This window comes from Leopardus geoffroyi, chromosome D1 (assembly GCF_018350155.1).
Source record: "Leopardus geoffroyi isolate Oge1 chromosome D1, O.geoffroyi_Oge1_pat1.0, whole genome shotgun sequence".
Lineage (NCBI taxonomy): Eukaryota > Metazoa > Chordata > Mammalia > Carnivora > Felidae > Leopardus > Leopardus geoffroyi.
In genome coordinates this window covers 57060538-57076884 of record NC_059329.1, presented here as the reverse complement: position 1 = coordinate 57076884, position 16347 = coordinate 57060538, and the positions used below count along the sequence as shown (strand labels likewise).

At 41.9% G+C, this 16347-nt stretch overlaps 1 protein-coding gene across 11 annotated transcripts in view; it reads right to left on the bottom strand.

Annotated features, from left to right (window-relative positions):
- The window catches only part of XRRA1 (X-ray radiation resistance associated 1), a 68709-nt gene that overhangs the window by 36942 nt on the left and 15420 nt on the right, over positions 1 to 16347 (bottom strand). For 7 of the 11 annotated variants that reach the window (XM_045484010.1, XM_045484017.1, XM_045484018.1 and 4 more), the window contains 3 exons: positions 16081 to 16153; positions 13229 to 13326; positions 7671 to 7804 (listed from right to left, as the gene is read on the bottom strand). The exons of 1 other annotated variant lie outside the window; for it this stretch is intronic. In XM_045484010.1, the coding sequence (XP_045339966.1) occupies positions 7671 to 7804; positions 13229 to 13326; positions 16081 to 16153 (305 nt within the window). Of the gene's footprint in view, positions 1 to 7670; positions 8769 to 13228; positions 13327 to 16080; positions 16154 to 16347 lie in introns of those variants that run through there. 3 more of the 11 variants (XM_045484021.1, XM_045484014.1, XM_045484022.1) reach the window with 3 other exon arrangements.

Sequence of the window (16347 nt, the reverse complement as noted above, 5' to 3'; positions counted from 1 at the left end):
GTCGAAACAGAAGGTGGGGCATGTAATTGGAGACCCCCTACACGAATGTAGGATCCTAAAGAGATATATCCTCAGGAGAGAGGGAACTAGCACTAAACCCATGCCCCTCATACCACAGCTAGAAGAAAACTGCCTTGGGGTGAAAAGAAAGGAAGGGGGAGGGCAGACTGGTCCTCTTGCAAAATTACAGCCCAAATTTGTATCATCAGAGTGGTTCAGAGAATATCCAGCTAGTTTAGTTTAGTTTAGTTTAAAATGGTTTCATACTGAGTGTTCCTAGGCACCTGGCCAAAATAAATGGAAAGGTTTACGGTATCGCAGACTAACTCATGTAGGCCAACTATCCCTTGAGTATGAACTAGAAAATCCAGACAAAATATATATATTAAAAACAATTGGGATGTCTGGCTGGCTCAGTTAGGAGAGCATGTGACTCCTGATCTCAGGGTTGTGAGTTCAAGCCCCATGTTGAACATGGAGCCTACTTAAAAAAAACAAAACAAAACTAATTTCTTTAAGGCATGTGGGAACTAACAACCTGTGAAAATTCAGGGGGCTCAGATTTGGAAAAAGAAGGAAACTCAAAGGGGATCTTGTAAAATTTGGGGTCTCTTTTTCCCTAGGGCTATCTGCTGACTCCAGAAGTGGCAGAGAGGTTGAGATGCTGAGCAGAGATTCTAACAACTATGCTAGTCTAGAGGCCAAAAATTAGATTCCAGGGTATGCCACAGAAGGGAAGCCCTGATATACTGCCCCTACCTTAAATTAGGACATTGAAGGACTAAATCCTAGGAGGAAATGTGAACTAGAAACAGTGTGGTCCTTGCAGAGACTGAAGACTAGCTTCAAATAATTAAGCATGAATTATATATATAAAAAAAAGTCTAGAGTTGGTGAGAAAAAAATTATTTGAGTTGCCCAGAGGTCACGGCGTCTCATACAGTTTCCTGATTATTTACCTTTAAATTAAAACTAGACTTAAATAAAAGTAAAAATTCAGTTTTTCAGTCACAATGATCACATTTCAAGTGCTCAACATGACTAGTGGCTACCATATTGAACAATGCAGATATAGAACACTGTCAACACTGCAGAAAATTCTTAAAGTCCTAAACTAGGCCTTTCAAGGATTACCAGACAATATCTGCAAATTGGTGCTAATATCTGGGGATATGAAAGGCATGGTGGTCTATCATTCAAGGTAGAGGATTACAAAGGTCAGGTGGAAGAATGGAAATTTAGCCTGTGAATGAACCCAGTGAAGTCATCAACTTACATCGTGGCTATCTCCCCAGTTCCTGAATATATAGTTATTTTTTGAATGTATAGTTAGAATAGACATACTAAGCAACCAACAGAATAACCACATTTGTTTACTGACCAACAAAGTGAGAGCTATTATACAAGGCAGGGACAGATTGAAGCCTGAGGAATTTTGCTTCTAGAACAGTAAACCTAAAGTTATTCCACATCCCTGAGGTAACTACAGAGATTACTGTCGTCACTAAAGACAAGAAAGGTAAAAGGATACTGAGTCTTATGACATTCCTGTTAAACTTGTTTGTCTTGTGTAGAAGACAGGTCTTGAAGAATGACTATAGCTTACTGCAGGCTTAATCAAGTGGTGACTCCAATTTTAGCTGCTGTTCCACATGTGGACTCTTCTTACTGTAGCACATCAACACAGCCCCTGGTGCTTGGGATTCAGCTAAGGACCTATCAAATATTGCCTTCTCCTTACCAAACAACAAGAACTACCAGAAACAGTCTGCTTTTGTCTGACTGGGATAACAGTACATCTTTGTCCTCTTCTCCCAGGGCAACATCAACTCTTTATGTTTACCATAATCTATTACATCTACCACCAATCTATTTTGGTATTCCACAAAACATCATGTTGATTGGACCTGATGGGCAGTAAGTCGCAAATACTCTAGATGATTTAGTAAGATGCATGTGTGTCAAAGGATGGAGGGAACCCCCACCTCCAATTCAAGGAACTACTACCTTCATTAATTTTCTTGTTGTCCAGGTATCTGGAACATGTTGGGATATACCTCCAACGTGAAAGACATAATCCTTCACCTTGCACCACCTGTTACTTATGAAAAAGGCACAAAGCTTTGTTGACCTTTTCGGACTTTGGAAGCGATGCATAAAACATCTGTGCCAATCTAACCCTTACTGAGTATCCCATGAGGATGCCAGTTTTGTGTGAGGCTCAGAGCAAAACAAGGCTCTGCAACAGATCCAACTGCATGAATTGTTCTCTGGGCATTATGTCCTTGGCCAATGGCATTGGGCAATATGACTCAATAGGTCCAACTATGCTCTAAGTGTCTAAGGCAAAAAGGTGTGCTATACAGTACAGGGTTACATCCTGGTTTTCAAGGACAGTTTGAGTTTTCACCTGTTATCCCAAAATAATTAATAGTGTTCCTTTTCCCTCTCAAATATATCCTGGTTTGGATGAGAAGTTACGTGGCCTCTCTATGAATGGAGCCTTTTATAGGTGTCAATTGCAGAATCATTTTTGAGCAAAGTTATGCCGATTCTGTGAACAACTATTTTCCTTTTGAAAAACAGTTTCTGCCTTACTGCCCCATGTTGGTAAAGACTGAATACCTGGTCACAGGAACACTGAGTGGCCATGTGACCTGAGTGGCTCATCATGAACTGAATGTGTCACAGAATTCCCTCATCAAGTGAAGTAATATGTGAGATCTGGCTCAAGCAAGTCTGGAAAAATTGCGTGAATGAATATGGCTTTGGTTCCAATGATGCCTACTCCTTCTGTACTATTACCTCTCCATCAACCCACAACTAAGAGTCTATGAGCAGTTAATGTAGGAGAGAGCCCCCAGCTGGGTTTACAAATGATTGTGCATGACATTCTGACACTAAAGAAAGACTATTGCAGTATTACAACTTTACAGGGGGGTGTCTCTGAAAGACAGGGGAAGAGGAACCCTCCCAAGAGGTAAAACTTAGGGCAATATATCTATTTGCTTGGTTTATGCTGATTCATGGGCAGTGGCTGATGGTTTAGCTGAATAGTCAAAGCTTGGAAAAAATACTGTGAAACTGCTGACAGAGAGGTCTAAGGGGCAATTATGTGAATGGACCTCTCAGAATGGACAGAGAGTTCGAGGATTATTTGTATCCCATGTGAATGTTTCCCAAAGATGATCCACTCAGAGGAGACTCAATGATCAAGTGGACAAGATGACCCATTTCACAAAGTCAGTTGGGTCTCTCTCCTTGGATACCCTAGTACTTGCAAAATGTCCTTAGCACAGGCATGGAGGCTACACACATCCCCTCACCAAAGCAGATCTGGTCATCATCCCTGCTGAGTACCTAAAATGCCAACAGCAGAAGCCAATGTTAAGCCCCTAACATGGCACCATTTCTGAAAGAATTAGCCAGCCATCTAGTGGGAAGATGACTGTGGGCACCTTCCTTCATAAAAGGAGCAGTAATTTGTTTTGTTTACTGGAATAAATACGTACTTTGGACATGGATTTGCATTCCCTGACCACAATATTCTTCCAGCATCACCATCTGGAGAATTACAGAATGTCTTATTCATTATCCTGGTGCCTCACATACAATTGCTTCTAACCATGGAACACATTTGATAGCAAATGACTACAATAATGAGTTTGTAAACATGTAATTCACTTTTTTACCATGTACCTCATGATGTAGAAGTAGCTGATCTAAAAGGTAAAATAGGTTTTTTTTTTTTTTTTTAACAACTCATTGATCGCACCAGCTAGGAGACCATCCCTGTGAAGTGGGCACTCTGACTTACAGGAAGGGGTATCATATAAACCAGCAACCAATAATGATGCTATTTCTTTTTCATAACTAGAACATAGGATCTAGCAATTAATGGAAGGAAATGAGAACAGATCCTCTTACAGTTATCCACTTCCAGAATTGTTGCCTCCATTCCTGCAAGTAGAATCTTAGTTGCCTAGGGAGGAATGCTTTTACAGGGACACAAAAAAACAGTTTCTCTTAACTAGAAGCTGAGATTGCTGCTGGCCACTTGGGTTCCTCATTCCACTAAACCAACAGGCAGGAAACAAGGAGTTTACTATATTGGCTGAGTGACTGATACTGATTATCAAAAGTAGGTATGATCACTGTTATACCATGAGGACAGAATATGATTAGAATACAGGGAGTTACAAGGTTTTCCTCTTGGAAGTGTCCTCTCCATTAGTCAAAGTAAATGGAATTTCTGCAAGATGAAAAGAGTTTTGAAGACAGATGGTGGTGGGGATAGGACAATGATGTGAACATACTTAAGTGAACACCACTGCACATTTGAAAATGGTTAGGATGGTAAATTTTATGTTATGTGTATGTTACCACAATTTTAAAAAGCATTAATAGAAGACTACAACCCAATAAAAAAGCATTAATAACTTTGATCCTTCAGGAATGAATGTTTGGGATACTATACCAGTTAAAGAGTCCAAACAGCCAAGATGCTGGATAAGGAAGAAGGGGACATTAAATAGGTGATGAAATAAGGATTCATAAATATGTACTATGGCCTCCTGACCAATTAAGAAAAGATTATAGCAAATATGTATATTTTCTTTCTAGCTTGCTGTGTGTGTGCATGTGTGCACGTGCATGTGTGCGTGCATGTGTGTGTGCATGTGTATAAATTGCTAGTGGTGAATGACTCTGCAGCTTAGTTTTTAGGTTATAAAATATTCAGGTGGCACTGTGACTGCTTTAGAAGACAGAGTAATATCATCCAGAGATGGATATGGTGAGTGATGGAACTATGTCTCATCCTTTTATAGAAGAGGGTAAAAGTGTCCTCACTAAGAGGAAAATAATTCCTTCATGTAAGCTGAAGGTATACTGTGGTTGCTACTGTTATATGAAAATTAAATTTGGAGAGAAGGAGGAGAGTAGATGTTGGGTTTCCAAGGGGTGGGTGACACCAGTCATCTGCCTATTTGCTCTTAACCTTTATTCCTTTCCTCTGTGTTCTGCTATGTATTGTAAGGGGCCAGAGCCACCCTTAAACTACGCTTCCCAGGTCACCTTCCCAACTGGCTTCCAGTGAGATACTGCCAAGGGAGGGATTGGTGAGACTGGAAGACCAAAACAGGTGGAACAGCAACTATCTTATTTGGTTCCTGACAGCTTGCTGGTGGCAGCAGTACAACAACAGGTGGTTCTAACAGCAGCATCTGTGCTGGCAGAGGTTCCAGCCCTGACTGAGGCAGCACATCTGCAGCAGATCTACAACTATAGCACTTTTACAACTTTTAGACCTAAAAGCCCAGCAGCAAGGATGGGGTGCCTGGGTGGCTCAGTCAGTTAAGTGCCCGACTTCAGCTCAGGTCATGTCAGGCTCTGTGCTGACAGCACAGAGCCTGGAGCCTGCTTTGGATTCTCTCTCTCTCTCTCTCTCTCTCTCTCTCTCTCTCTGCCCCTTCCCCCACTCATATTCTCTATCTCAAAAATAAATAAACATTGAAAAAAAAGTTAAAGCCCAGCAGCAGGGATAGGCTTGTAGGCCCCAGTCCAGCAGTGTGAACAGCTTCTGCTCTCTTGAGTATCAACCTTCTTCCTTTTTGCTCTTTCCATACCCCTCTTCTCCATTGTGCTCTTCCAGCCCTTCCACCACCTATGTAACCAATTCCCTCCATTTATTATTGCTAATATTTAGGTGTAATAAAGGTACTCTGATTGGTTTTTTTCAAGCGTCCTTATCTTTTAGAACTGTACACTGGATTATTTACAGATGAAACTACATGAAACTACATGAATCTGCTATATTCATTTATGGCTGGATACATTTGAGATTTTTCTTAAGAATAATCTAAGGTTGGGTGTGGTGGGGATATAGGTGAAACATGATTGGCTATGACCTCAGAGCTGTCAGACAATAATTGCTGGGTGATGGGTAAATGGAGGTTCATTTTGCCATTGACTCTGCTTCTATGTGTGTTTGGAATTTTCCATAATGAAATGCCACCTATTATCTCTCCCCACTAAAAACAATGAACTACTCTCCATCTGCAATACCTCAAGTGGTTTTTATATTCCTGACTGATACGTGTCTGGTCATAAAGAAAAACTGGTTAAGATGAAGCCAACACTGAGGGGAAAAAAGATCACACCTGTATCCAGCGATAAGTGAATCCAGCACTCACCTTAGGACTTACAGGTACATGAGCCAATAAATTCCCTTTTTGTTTAAGCTAGTTTGAGTTGATTTCTGTCACTTGCAAACAAAAGGAGCCTAATGAAATCCCTAATATAATGATCACTATCATTGTCCTAACCCCTTGAGAAACTAACCAACCACTTTCATCTCTGTAATCTCCATCACATCTACCATCATCACAATAAACATTATCACCCTGACTTTCACCTTCACCATCTCTGAATTGGTTAACATCCACTGAATACCTTCTTGTGCAAAAGCACTAGATCATCATCCAGATGCTTCAGATCAAAGATAAGTAAGACAGGGCCTCTGCCCTCACAGTGCTCACAATCTATTTGGAAGACTATATGTATATCATCCATTTATCTATTATACATATATTTATGTATATTTATGAGGTGTAAGTCACAATAGAATGTACTAAGTTCTTTTTTTTTTTTTTTTTTTTTTTTCAACGTTTATTTATTTTTGGGACAGAGTGAGACAGAGCATGAACGGGGGAGGGGCAGAGAGAGAGGGAGACACAGAATCGGAAACAGGCTCCAGGCTCTGAGCCATCAGCCCAGAGCCCGACGCGGGGCTCGAACTCACGGACCGCGAGATCGTGACCTGGCTGAAGTCGGACGCTTAACCGACTGCGCCACCCAGGCGCCCCTAGAATGTACTAAGTTCTAAAGTTAGAAGGAAAACATTAAATTCAACAGATACTTAGAGAAGGGAGGAAGAAGTATGGTCTAAAACAGTCAGGGAAGCCTTCTGGTAAGGAAAGGAGGAGGGCCTGAGCAGACCCTTGGAATACATGCAGAATCTACATAAGAAAAGAACATAATGGCCATAAGCATGGTCTCTAGACCATTCTTAAATTCTGACTCAGCCACTTATTAGCAGTTATTTAACATATCTGTGCCTCAATTTCCTCATCTATAAAAGAGGGATAATAATAGGACACCTATTTCATAGGATTGTTGTGAGGATCAAATGAGTTAATATGTATATGTGCTGAGAACCATGTCTGGCACATAATAAAGCACTATGCATTATTACGAACAGAGAAAGGACTGGTACATTCTGGTCAGAAAGCATGGCCTGAACAAAGGTGCAAAATGGTAACATACAAAGCATAGTAGGTTTGTGAAGGGGAAAAGTCTGGCAAGAGCAATGTCCACAATTTACCCATGACCAATCAGAGGTACGGAAAGGGACTTGTTAGATACCTGAACGTCTCCTAATAGCATAGAGGAGTGTGAGGCCACCCATCTGAGGCTTAGTCATTCTTTGGGTCCCTGCTTCCATGACTGTCTTTCTTAGGAACTTCAGTCGGTAGCATTTTCGCTGCTTTGAGCACTTACAGCCTGTCTTTATAGCACTTCTGAGCTGCTCTGGGCTATTTCTTTGCATAACTTGCACCCAAAGGTTCATGAGGGAACACGTGGCATGGACCTTAGAATGTAGAACTTACTGTTCTGTGACAGCCAAATTGAGTGGCAGGGAAGTGAGCCCATTGCCTGTGAGGAGCAGGACACGGAGGTGTGGCAGAATCCCCAGATCACAAATGGCCTCTGCAGTCAGGCTGTTAAAGGAAAGGTCCAGGAACTATGGTACAAAGATAAAAGATGGGAGAGTAGAAGCACTATGCATGACAACGATGCTCATATGTGAGGTGGGAGCTAACTACTTTTTTTTTTTTTTTTTAACCTTCTGGGCAGCCCCATCACTCACAAGCCTAAAACCCTCTTGATTCCCTGGATTAACATTCAAGGCCCATTATAGTCCTTTCCCAGCCTATTTTCTAGCTTTAGCTCCCACTGCAAATCTTGATTTGTCCTGTGGTGCTGACCAAAGTGACATCTTTCCCATTCCCTGCATCATCCCACCTAGAGATAACTGCTTGAGCTTTTCACTCAACCAGGAATGCCCTTTCTCCCATGTGTCTGAATCCAAGCCCCAAAAGGGCAACTCAAAAGCTGCATCCTTATAAAATCTTTCCTAATCCCCCAGCCATATGGAATCTCTCTCTCCCCTGACGTTAAGTGCTTTATCTAGGGGTACTTCTTACAGTCAACCAGGTATCTGATAGTTGGATACACATCTTAAGAATAGGGATATTGGTACATGGATGTACCTTGCATAGTCCTGGCACACAGTGGTGGACTAGACCATAAACTGTCAGGTCAAGGGCCATGCTCCTCTATTGCTATATCCTTGTAATCTAGCATAGGACCTTGCACATAGTAGGTGCATATAAAAAATCAGCTGAAATGAACTGGCTGATGAGGGCAATGACCCAAACTTTCACCTCATTTCAACCAAGGCCACCTAGACTTATGAAATAATTGGGTCAGGGGCCTGTCGGTAAACTGAGTGTCTATGTGCAAAAACAAAGGCAGTTGGGATAAATGATATCAACTAGTCTTTTTTCTCTCTGTTTTGGGCCTCTCTAGACACTCACTTTAGCACTTATGTATAAATCTGTTTCTTCTCCTCCCCTTCCATCCATACATTCCCTTTGAAACTTAGGGAGGGAGCCAAACCATAAGAGACTCTTAAAACCTGAGAATAAACTGAGGGTTGATGGGGGTGGGAGGGAGGGGAAAGTGGGTGATGGACATTGAGGAGGGCACCTGTTGGGATGAGCACTGGATGTTGTATGGAAACCAATTTGACAATAAATTTCATATTAAAAAAATAAAGAAAGAAAAAAAGAAAAATATGGGGGCAATTACAGCATCTTATCCAGCTGGTGAAGGAACAAGGTCTTTGGTCGACAACATCAGTGTTACACAGTCAGACATATAAACAACTGACTGTAGGTCACTGCCAGAGGAAGACTGGGTTTGGTCTGACTCCACTGTTATAATTAATTTATTGTCCCTGTAGACCTGAGTTTGAGTACTGGCCAAATGTGTGATTTGGGCAAATGACTTAACCTGAGCTTCCTTATCTACAAAGTAGAAATAATAATGAGTCATTGGGGTGCCTGTGTGGCTCAGTCAGTTAAGTGTCCAACTCTTGATTTCAGCTCAGGTCATGATCTCACAGTTCGTGAGTTGGAGCCCGGCATCAGGCTCTGCACTGACAGTGTGGAGCCTGCTTGGGATTCTCTTTCTCCCTCTCTACCCCTCCCCTGCTCACTCGCTCTCAAAATAAATAAACTTTAATAATGAGTCCTTATGAGGAATTATGTGGATAAAACCTTTAGCATGAGTTTGCCACATAGTAAGAACTTAATTAATGTTGGCTGTCATCATTATAACCATCCTTTCATTCAAGAACCTTACACTAAAGGTTGCTTTGTACCAGTCTCTGTCCTCTCTCTGCTAGCTCACAACCTAGTTGGAAAGCTAGATACATACATGTATCTATTAAGTAGCAACGCTGCTGGGATAGAGGTCTGAACACAGACCAATGGAAGCACACAGGAAGGAATAGTCAGCTCTACCAAAGGATGCAGCAGCTTCACAGAACAGGTGATGCTTGAGTTATCTTCAGAAACTAGTTGGTAGTCACCAAATTGTTGAGGGCAAAAAGACATGCAGTACAGCAAGAAGCATGTACAGAAACCAGGAGGCAAGAGGTAGCCTAGCCTGTTCTGAAAACTGTAAACAGTTTGGGTATGACTAGAGTCTGTGGTATAACAGAGGGCTTGATAAGACTGGGCAGGCCATGAAAGCTACCAAGCACCAAAGGAGTGCTGAGTTCATGCCACCATCAGCAAATTCCAAGTTTTGAGAGTTCACACAAAGGTGTGATTCCACTTGGCAGGGGCAAAGTGAGAAGCTTTCGAGGAAGAAGACTTGGAAAGCTGGCTCGGATAATCACAGTTTGTAAAGGTGGGGAAAATCCTCTCCCTCGTACCCATATGTGGGCAGTCAATGAGACCTATGGATTCTATCTCCTTAATATCTCTCATTCTTGTTCCCTCCAACTCATTCTTCATGCAGCAACCCTACCTATCATCCACTGGATACTTCAAACTCCTTACGAAGGCTTCCAAGGCTTCCCACGGTCTCTCTTCTGCCACCTCTCCAGGCTCATCTGTCACTACACTCTACTGTGCTTCACTCTCCATTCCAACTACACTGAGCTGTTTCATCAGTGTTGTAGCTCAGGGGTTGGTAAACTAACGCCTCTGAGCCACATCCATCCTGCTGTCTGTTTTGTAGGGCCTCTGGGCTAAGAATAATTTTTACACTTTTAAATGGTTGAAAAAAGATCAAAGACTAATGTGTGAAAATTATGTGCAATTCAAATTTGAGCATCATAAAGTTTTATTGGAGCACAGCCATGCTCGTTTGTTTACATTGTATCTATTGCTGCTTTCCTTTATAACAGAACTAATTATAACAGTTGTGACTAGTTATGACCATACAGAGCACAAACCTTAAAACATTCACTGTCTGGCCTCCTACAGAAAAAGTTTGCTGACCCTTGTCCTAGTTGGTTTGGCTATTCAATATTGGGTCCAAATTTGTTTTCCATAGAATTAAGGGCAGCTCAAAGAAATGAATAGCCTTAGAATCACAAGTCACAGAACTTCATAGCTGGCCCAGAATTTATAGAGGGTGGAGTTTAAGTCCCAGAGAAGGGAAGTGAGTTGGCCAAGGAACTATGTCAGAGTAGTGGCAGAATCAAGACAAGAAACAAGGTCTCCTGACTCTCAGGGCAGGGCTCCAACTGAGCCTTTTTCAGACCTGAATGTAGAAAACCAAATCATGGCAAAGTTAAGTTTTTCTAAATTGACTGCTGAAGAATCCTACTCTTCTGGTGGCAGCCTTTCTGGCAAACAAGAACAGAAGATTCCTAACCTCCTGCATCTGCTGAGTCACATCAAGTTTTATTACACTTCAAAGTATTCATTACTGTGAACTGCAAATTCAGGACTTTTGACAGCTTTATGCTTTTTCTTAGAGAGACCTTGCAAATCATAGAGACAGAAACAAATGGTTAGCCAAGAGATTTCCTTTTCTCATTTATATTCGGCATCTTGACTTTGGTCTGCTCTCTTATGTAAATAAATTCCCTTGGGTAAGGCTGGGTCTGCTGGATAAATAATCTTTATCAGAAGGTATCAAACTATGAAGTGGGACATCCAAGAATCAATCACAGTGAACCATTAGAGCCAAGCTAGTCAGCTGTGGGGTCTGAGCCTATAGTCATGTCCCCTTCCTATGGCCCACTGGCACTTGAAATAGGGGTTTGAAATAGTAGGTGTGAGGAAGACAAGATGCCTGGCACGATGCATGACACACAGGAACTCAAATGACTACTCTTTTAAAAAGTAAAATAACTCTCAGAATGGAAGGTTATAAGAAGCTTCCAGGTCTGTACGTCACAGAAACGGCTACCCATTTGGCCAATGGCTATCTCTAACACCTGGAATCTCTTTTCCACTGTTTATACTGAAATATTGTATACAATTTTTTTTTTTTAACACAGCACAAAATCACACCAGTTGTTATCAATTTACACTCACTCTGTTTTACTGGACTTTTAAGAGCTCTGCTTCCTGGACAATTCTTAGGACCACTCCTATTACAAATCATAGTAAATCACTGCTATCCTCAATATGACTTGAAACCATGGAGAAAAAGTACCATTACATTGAGTATAGCATGTTTTAAGAACACAAGGACATATAATCCATTTTAGGAAGATTGCCATCCCAAGCAGTTCAAACTTTTTAAAACTTTGGCATACAAAGGGCATTAACTCTGAAATATTCACTCTTGTGGAAGGACTCTCTCTCTCTCTTTAGCAAGACTAAGTTAAGTGAGGCTTTTGTGAAGAGTGGCTGACCCTTCATTAAATAATTTCGGTTATTAACTCTTTGAGGTCAACCCAAGGTTTATGACATACAGACGTTCTGCTGAGATTTGAATCTGAAACACTTCTACTATAAGGCCAACATATGGGGAAGAGTCCATTATTCAGTGAATCAGCCTGGCCAGATGTCCAACCCCACACCTTGCTCCAATTCTGTGGTTCTCTAATCTCCACGCATGCAGTGCCTCTGAGGTGGTGACATAAGCTTTGTTTCTTTGTGGAAAATGGCCCTAAAGTTTTCATGGAAGTTGAAGAGGTGATTAACTTGAAGTATGAGAACATGCATAGAAAATACATCACTACGGGAAACTTAATTTAGGATAAAGACAAGAATACAAACAAATTTTACTGTAATTTTGAATCTGAGATTTAGAGAACAGCTATGGATGTACAAATGTCAAGAGTATACTGTAGAGCTCATAGAATTCATGTTTTATTTCACAGTCCCTCTGGGCCTATGAACTAGGCCTTTAGCCTCTTTATCCGAGCCCACTGGAGCCAATCTGGCTCATTCAGACCAGGATGGGTCTCTGGATTCAGTCCATAATGCCTCTAGTTCAGTTGGTCCAATCTGCTATGTCTAGCACTTAACCTCCAAGGCTCTTTAGCTGCCACTGGATCCAGACCTCCCCTCAAACTCTACTTCCAATAGTATTCTATTTAAACTCATTTTTTTTTTTAATTTTTTTTTTCAACGTTTATTTATTTTTGGGACAGAGAGAGACAGAGCATGAATGGGGGAGGTGCAGAGAGAGAGGGAGACACAGAATCGGAAACAGGCTCCAGGCTCTGAGCCATCAGCCCAGAGCCCGACGCGGGGCTCGAACTCACGGACCGCGAGATGGTGACCTGGCTGAAGTCGGACGCTTAACCGACTGCGCCACCCAGGCGCCCCTAAACTCATTTTTTTTTGCACAGACTCCTTTGACATGATGTTTGGCATTTATTTTCCCAGACCATGTACAATGGCCATTGGTATGATACAGTGTCACCTATGTATCACTGCTGCCACTACCACTACCCTCATCACCACCACCAACCCTACCACCCTCACCAGAGGACTACTGTCAAGCAAGGGTCTGGCTGTAAAGGCCCAGAGAGCTCCTTCCCAGCAGTTATAATCAGTAGAGACCTCTACACCCATTCCTGACAAGGAAACAGGTGGGCACCAAAAACTCCCTACCTCCAACTTACTTCCAAGAACTTAAAGTCTCCATATTTCACGTAGATGGTTTTGATTCCATTAAGTGCGAGCTCCAGTTCCTTTAACGCTGGAAATGTATGAAATGCCTCTACAGGAGAAAGAGAGAATCAGCTACTTGTGAAGGACCTTAAGACTTTAAGACAGAGTTAACAGTGGTCATTTACTGGGTTCTCACTGGGTTAGGCCAGGTTTGCGGTCAGGTGCTTTGTACATATGTCCTTTAAATCTCTAACAACACTGAACAATAGGGATTACTACTCTCATTCTACTGCTGAGGAAATCGAAGCTTGGCTAGGCTAAATGATTTGCTAGAATGGAATTGCTGGGAAATAAAAGGGCCAAGAATTGAAATCTAATGTCTAACTCCAAAGTCCACTTAAAAATTATCTTTGTCATTTCTTATTATGAAAGTAAAACATGCCTACCAAAAAAAAGTTTAAAAATACAGAAGAACAAAAGTTCCCTTGACTCTCAACATAAGATAACCATTGAAAGTTTCATGTATAATACTCCAGAATTTTTCTCATGTGTACAGTGAAACACACACACCTTGTTACACAAATAGAATCATACCATACACACTGTGACTTGCTTAACGATATGGCTTAAAGATTGTTCCAGGTCAAAACAGGTAGATCTGCACATGTCTGAATTATGTTCCATATTATAGACATACCTTAATTTATTTAACCATTCCCTTATCGATAGCCTTTAGGCTATCTGGACAAAAAATAAGAACACTTTTCCCTTTCTGTATGAGAATTGGACTTTGGGTTAACTTTCTCGCCCTGTTCCCTGGTAACCTGAAACAAATGGTATGGTAACATAGTTAGGCAATATTATTGTGGTAAAAATGATGCCAGATTGGTAAATCACATCTGGACTAGGAGAAACTAGAAATGAACTATAAACATCTGAAGGGGGCATCGTAACTTTGGGCTTTGGATGTGTGGTGACTCCCATCATTAGTCATGTCCTTTGCAAGAACTCTAGGAGCCATGTCTAAGGAGTATTACAATAGCTATTTGCTCTTGTGGGGAATGAGGCTGCTAATCTAGAGTGGCTCCTACCTCTACCCAATGAAGAGTCTTATTCTCTTGGACCTTGGACCTGAGCAGGGGGCTACAGAGAATGGCCCATGAATGGAGGCACAGACTGCTACATGAACTGCTGTGAGGAGTCCACCAAAGAGCACCTACAGATGCTGTGCTGCTGGGACACTGCATGGAATGACTTAGAGCCTTCTGGTGTCAAGTGGGGTCTATGGTGGTCTTGTGAGTCAGAATGTTCAGTAGAGCCTAAGAAAAAGACTGCTTGGTAGGTATTTCAGGATGTTTCCAATGAACGTCCTTGTACAAGTTTGTTTCTGTAGGATAAATTCCTGAAAGTGAAACTACTTGATTAAAGGCAATGACTACTTTGACACTGCCAAACTGTCTTCCAAAGATGTTGCCCCAATTTATTACACTTCTGCCAGTGAATATGAAAGTATCCATGTCCCCATCAATGCTGGCTGTCATCAATCACTCCTCATTTTTGCCAATATTTGATAGGCAAAATATAGGATTGTGATGCTGTTAATTATTAGTGAGGTTGAGCATCTTTTCATAGGCCTATTGGCCTTTGTATTTCAAGCCCATGTTCCTGATAGACCACCCTGTTTCCTCAAGGGCAGAGACTGTGTCACATGCTTCTTTAAAAACATCCCTCACATTCAACCATTAAAAACTGACCTCACCATATTTTCCCCTAAACTTGCCTCTCCTCTAGTGTTCTCTGTCTCAGTGAACCCTTTGGTTCCTTCCTCTTTCCATATGCCCAGTAGCTACCAAATCCTCTGTTATTTCTACCTTCTCCTGAATCTCTCTTGCAATCCTCCTTACCCCAACTGCTTAGCTCAGGCCTCCCCACCCCTCCCCTGGAAAAAATGAAATCATCTCCCAGATTTTCTGGTCCCTGTCTTCTTATCATTTACTTTCCTCATGGCTACCACTGAGCCTCTCTACTTACAAGCATTTCAAGGCTCTCTTCTGCCTGCAGGATTCGCAACAACTCAGGGCTCTTGATACTCTAGTCCCTGCCAAGCTTTCTAGAATCCATTTTACCCTACTCACACGCCTTGCAAACATACAAAGCCTCTGCAGGGTCCTGATCAGGCACTGCTGTCCCACGTCTGCTCCACTGGCCTGAAATACCTTCCGACTCCTGAGGTGCTCCTGTTCATTTTTTAGGTCTCTCTGCTCAGTGCCCCCTTCCTCAGAAGTTTCTCCTGACACTCTGGTCTGGGTTGATGTCCTGCTTATATGCTTGCGTATTATTTTCTGATTCCCTCTATTACTGCACTTACCATATCCTGCTATAACTGTCTGTGTTTGAACCAATTTTTCCCAACAAACTAAGCTCACCAGAACAGAACTGGACCCATTCATTTCTAAAAGCCAAGCACTCACATAGTCCTGACACCCAGCAGGGGTCGCTATGGATTTGCTGACTAAACAAGAAGCCTTTATGCTCCTATAGGAATTCTTATAAGCTTAAAAGCATTTTTATATACCTGTCTCATCTCACCCTACAAGGCATCCTACCTTGGGGAGGAAGAAAGGAAAGGAATTATCTCCATTTACAGGAAGAGAAGCACCAGCTCACAGAGAAACGCTCTGAAGGAGGTAGTGCCAGCTCTAGGTTGAAATCCCAGTCCAGGGGTTCTCCAGAACCCAGCCTATCACACTCCAAAAAAGAGATGAGCAGCCAGTCATGGATGGACTGACAGGGAAGTTCTAACACAAGCGACTGGCTGTGCTGGCTAAGATGCAGAAGATAGTTTTCAGGAAAAAAAGCTTACCTAAAGGCAGCAGGTTTTCTGAGGCATTGATGTAAATCACCGAGTGAAAATGCTTGAAGTCCTTTTCCTTAGCCTGTGGGAAAGCATTTCAAAAGAACACAAGATTTGTTCCCTGCCTGGAGGCCTTGCCAAAGCTCCGGAACTGCTATTAGAAGGAGCAAAGACCTACAGGGATAAGCTATATTCTTAGCAAAGAGCACCCACTTGCTGAGGGCCAGAATGACTTTTCTGCTTCTTTTTTTCTATTATGAAATAGTTCAAATGTAC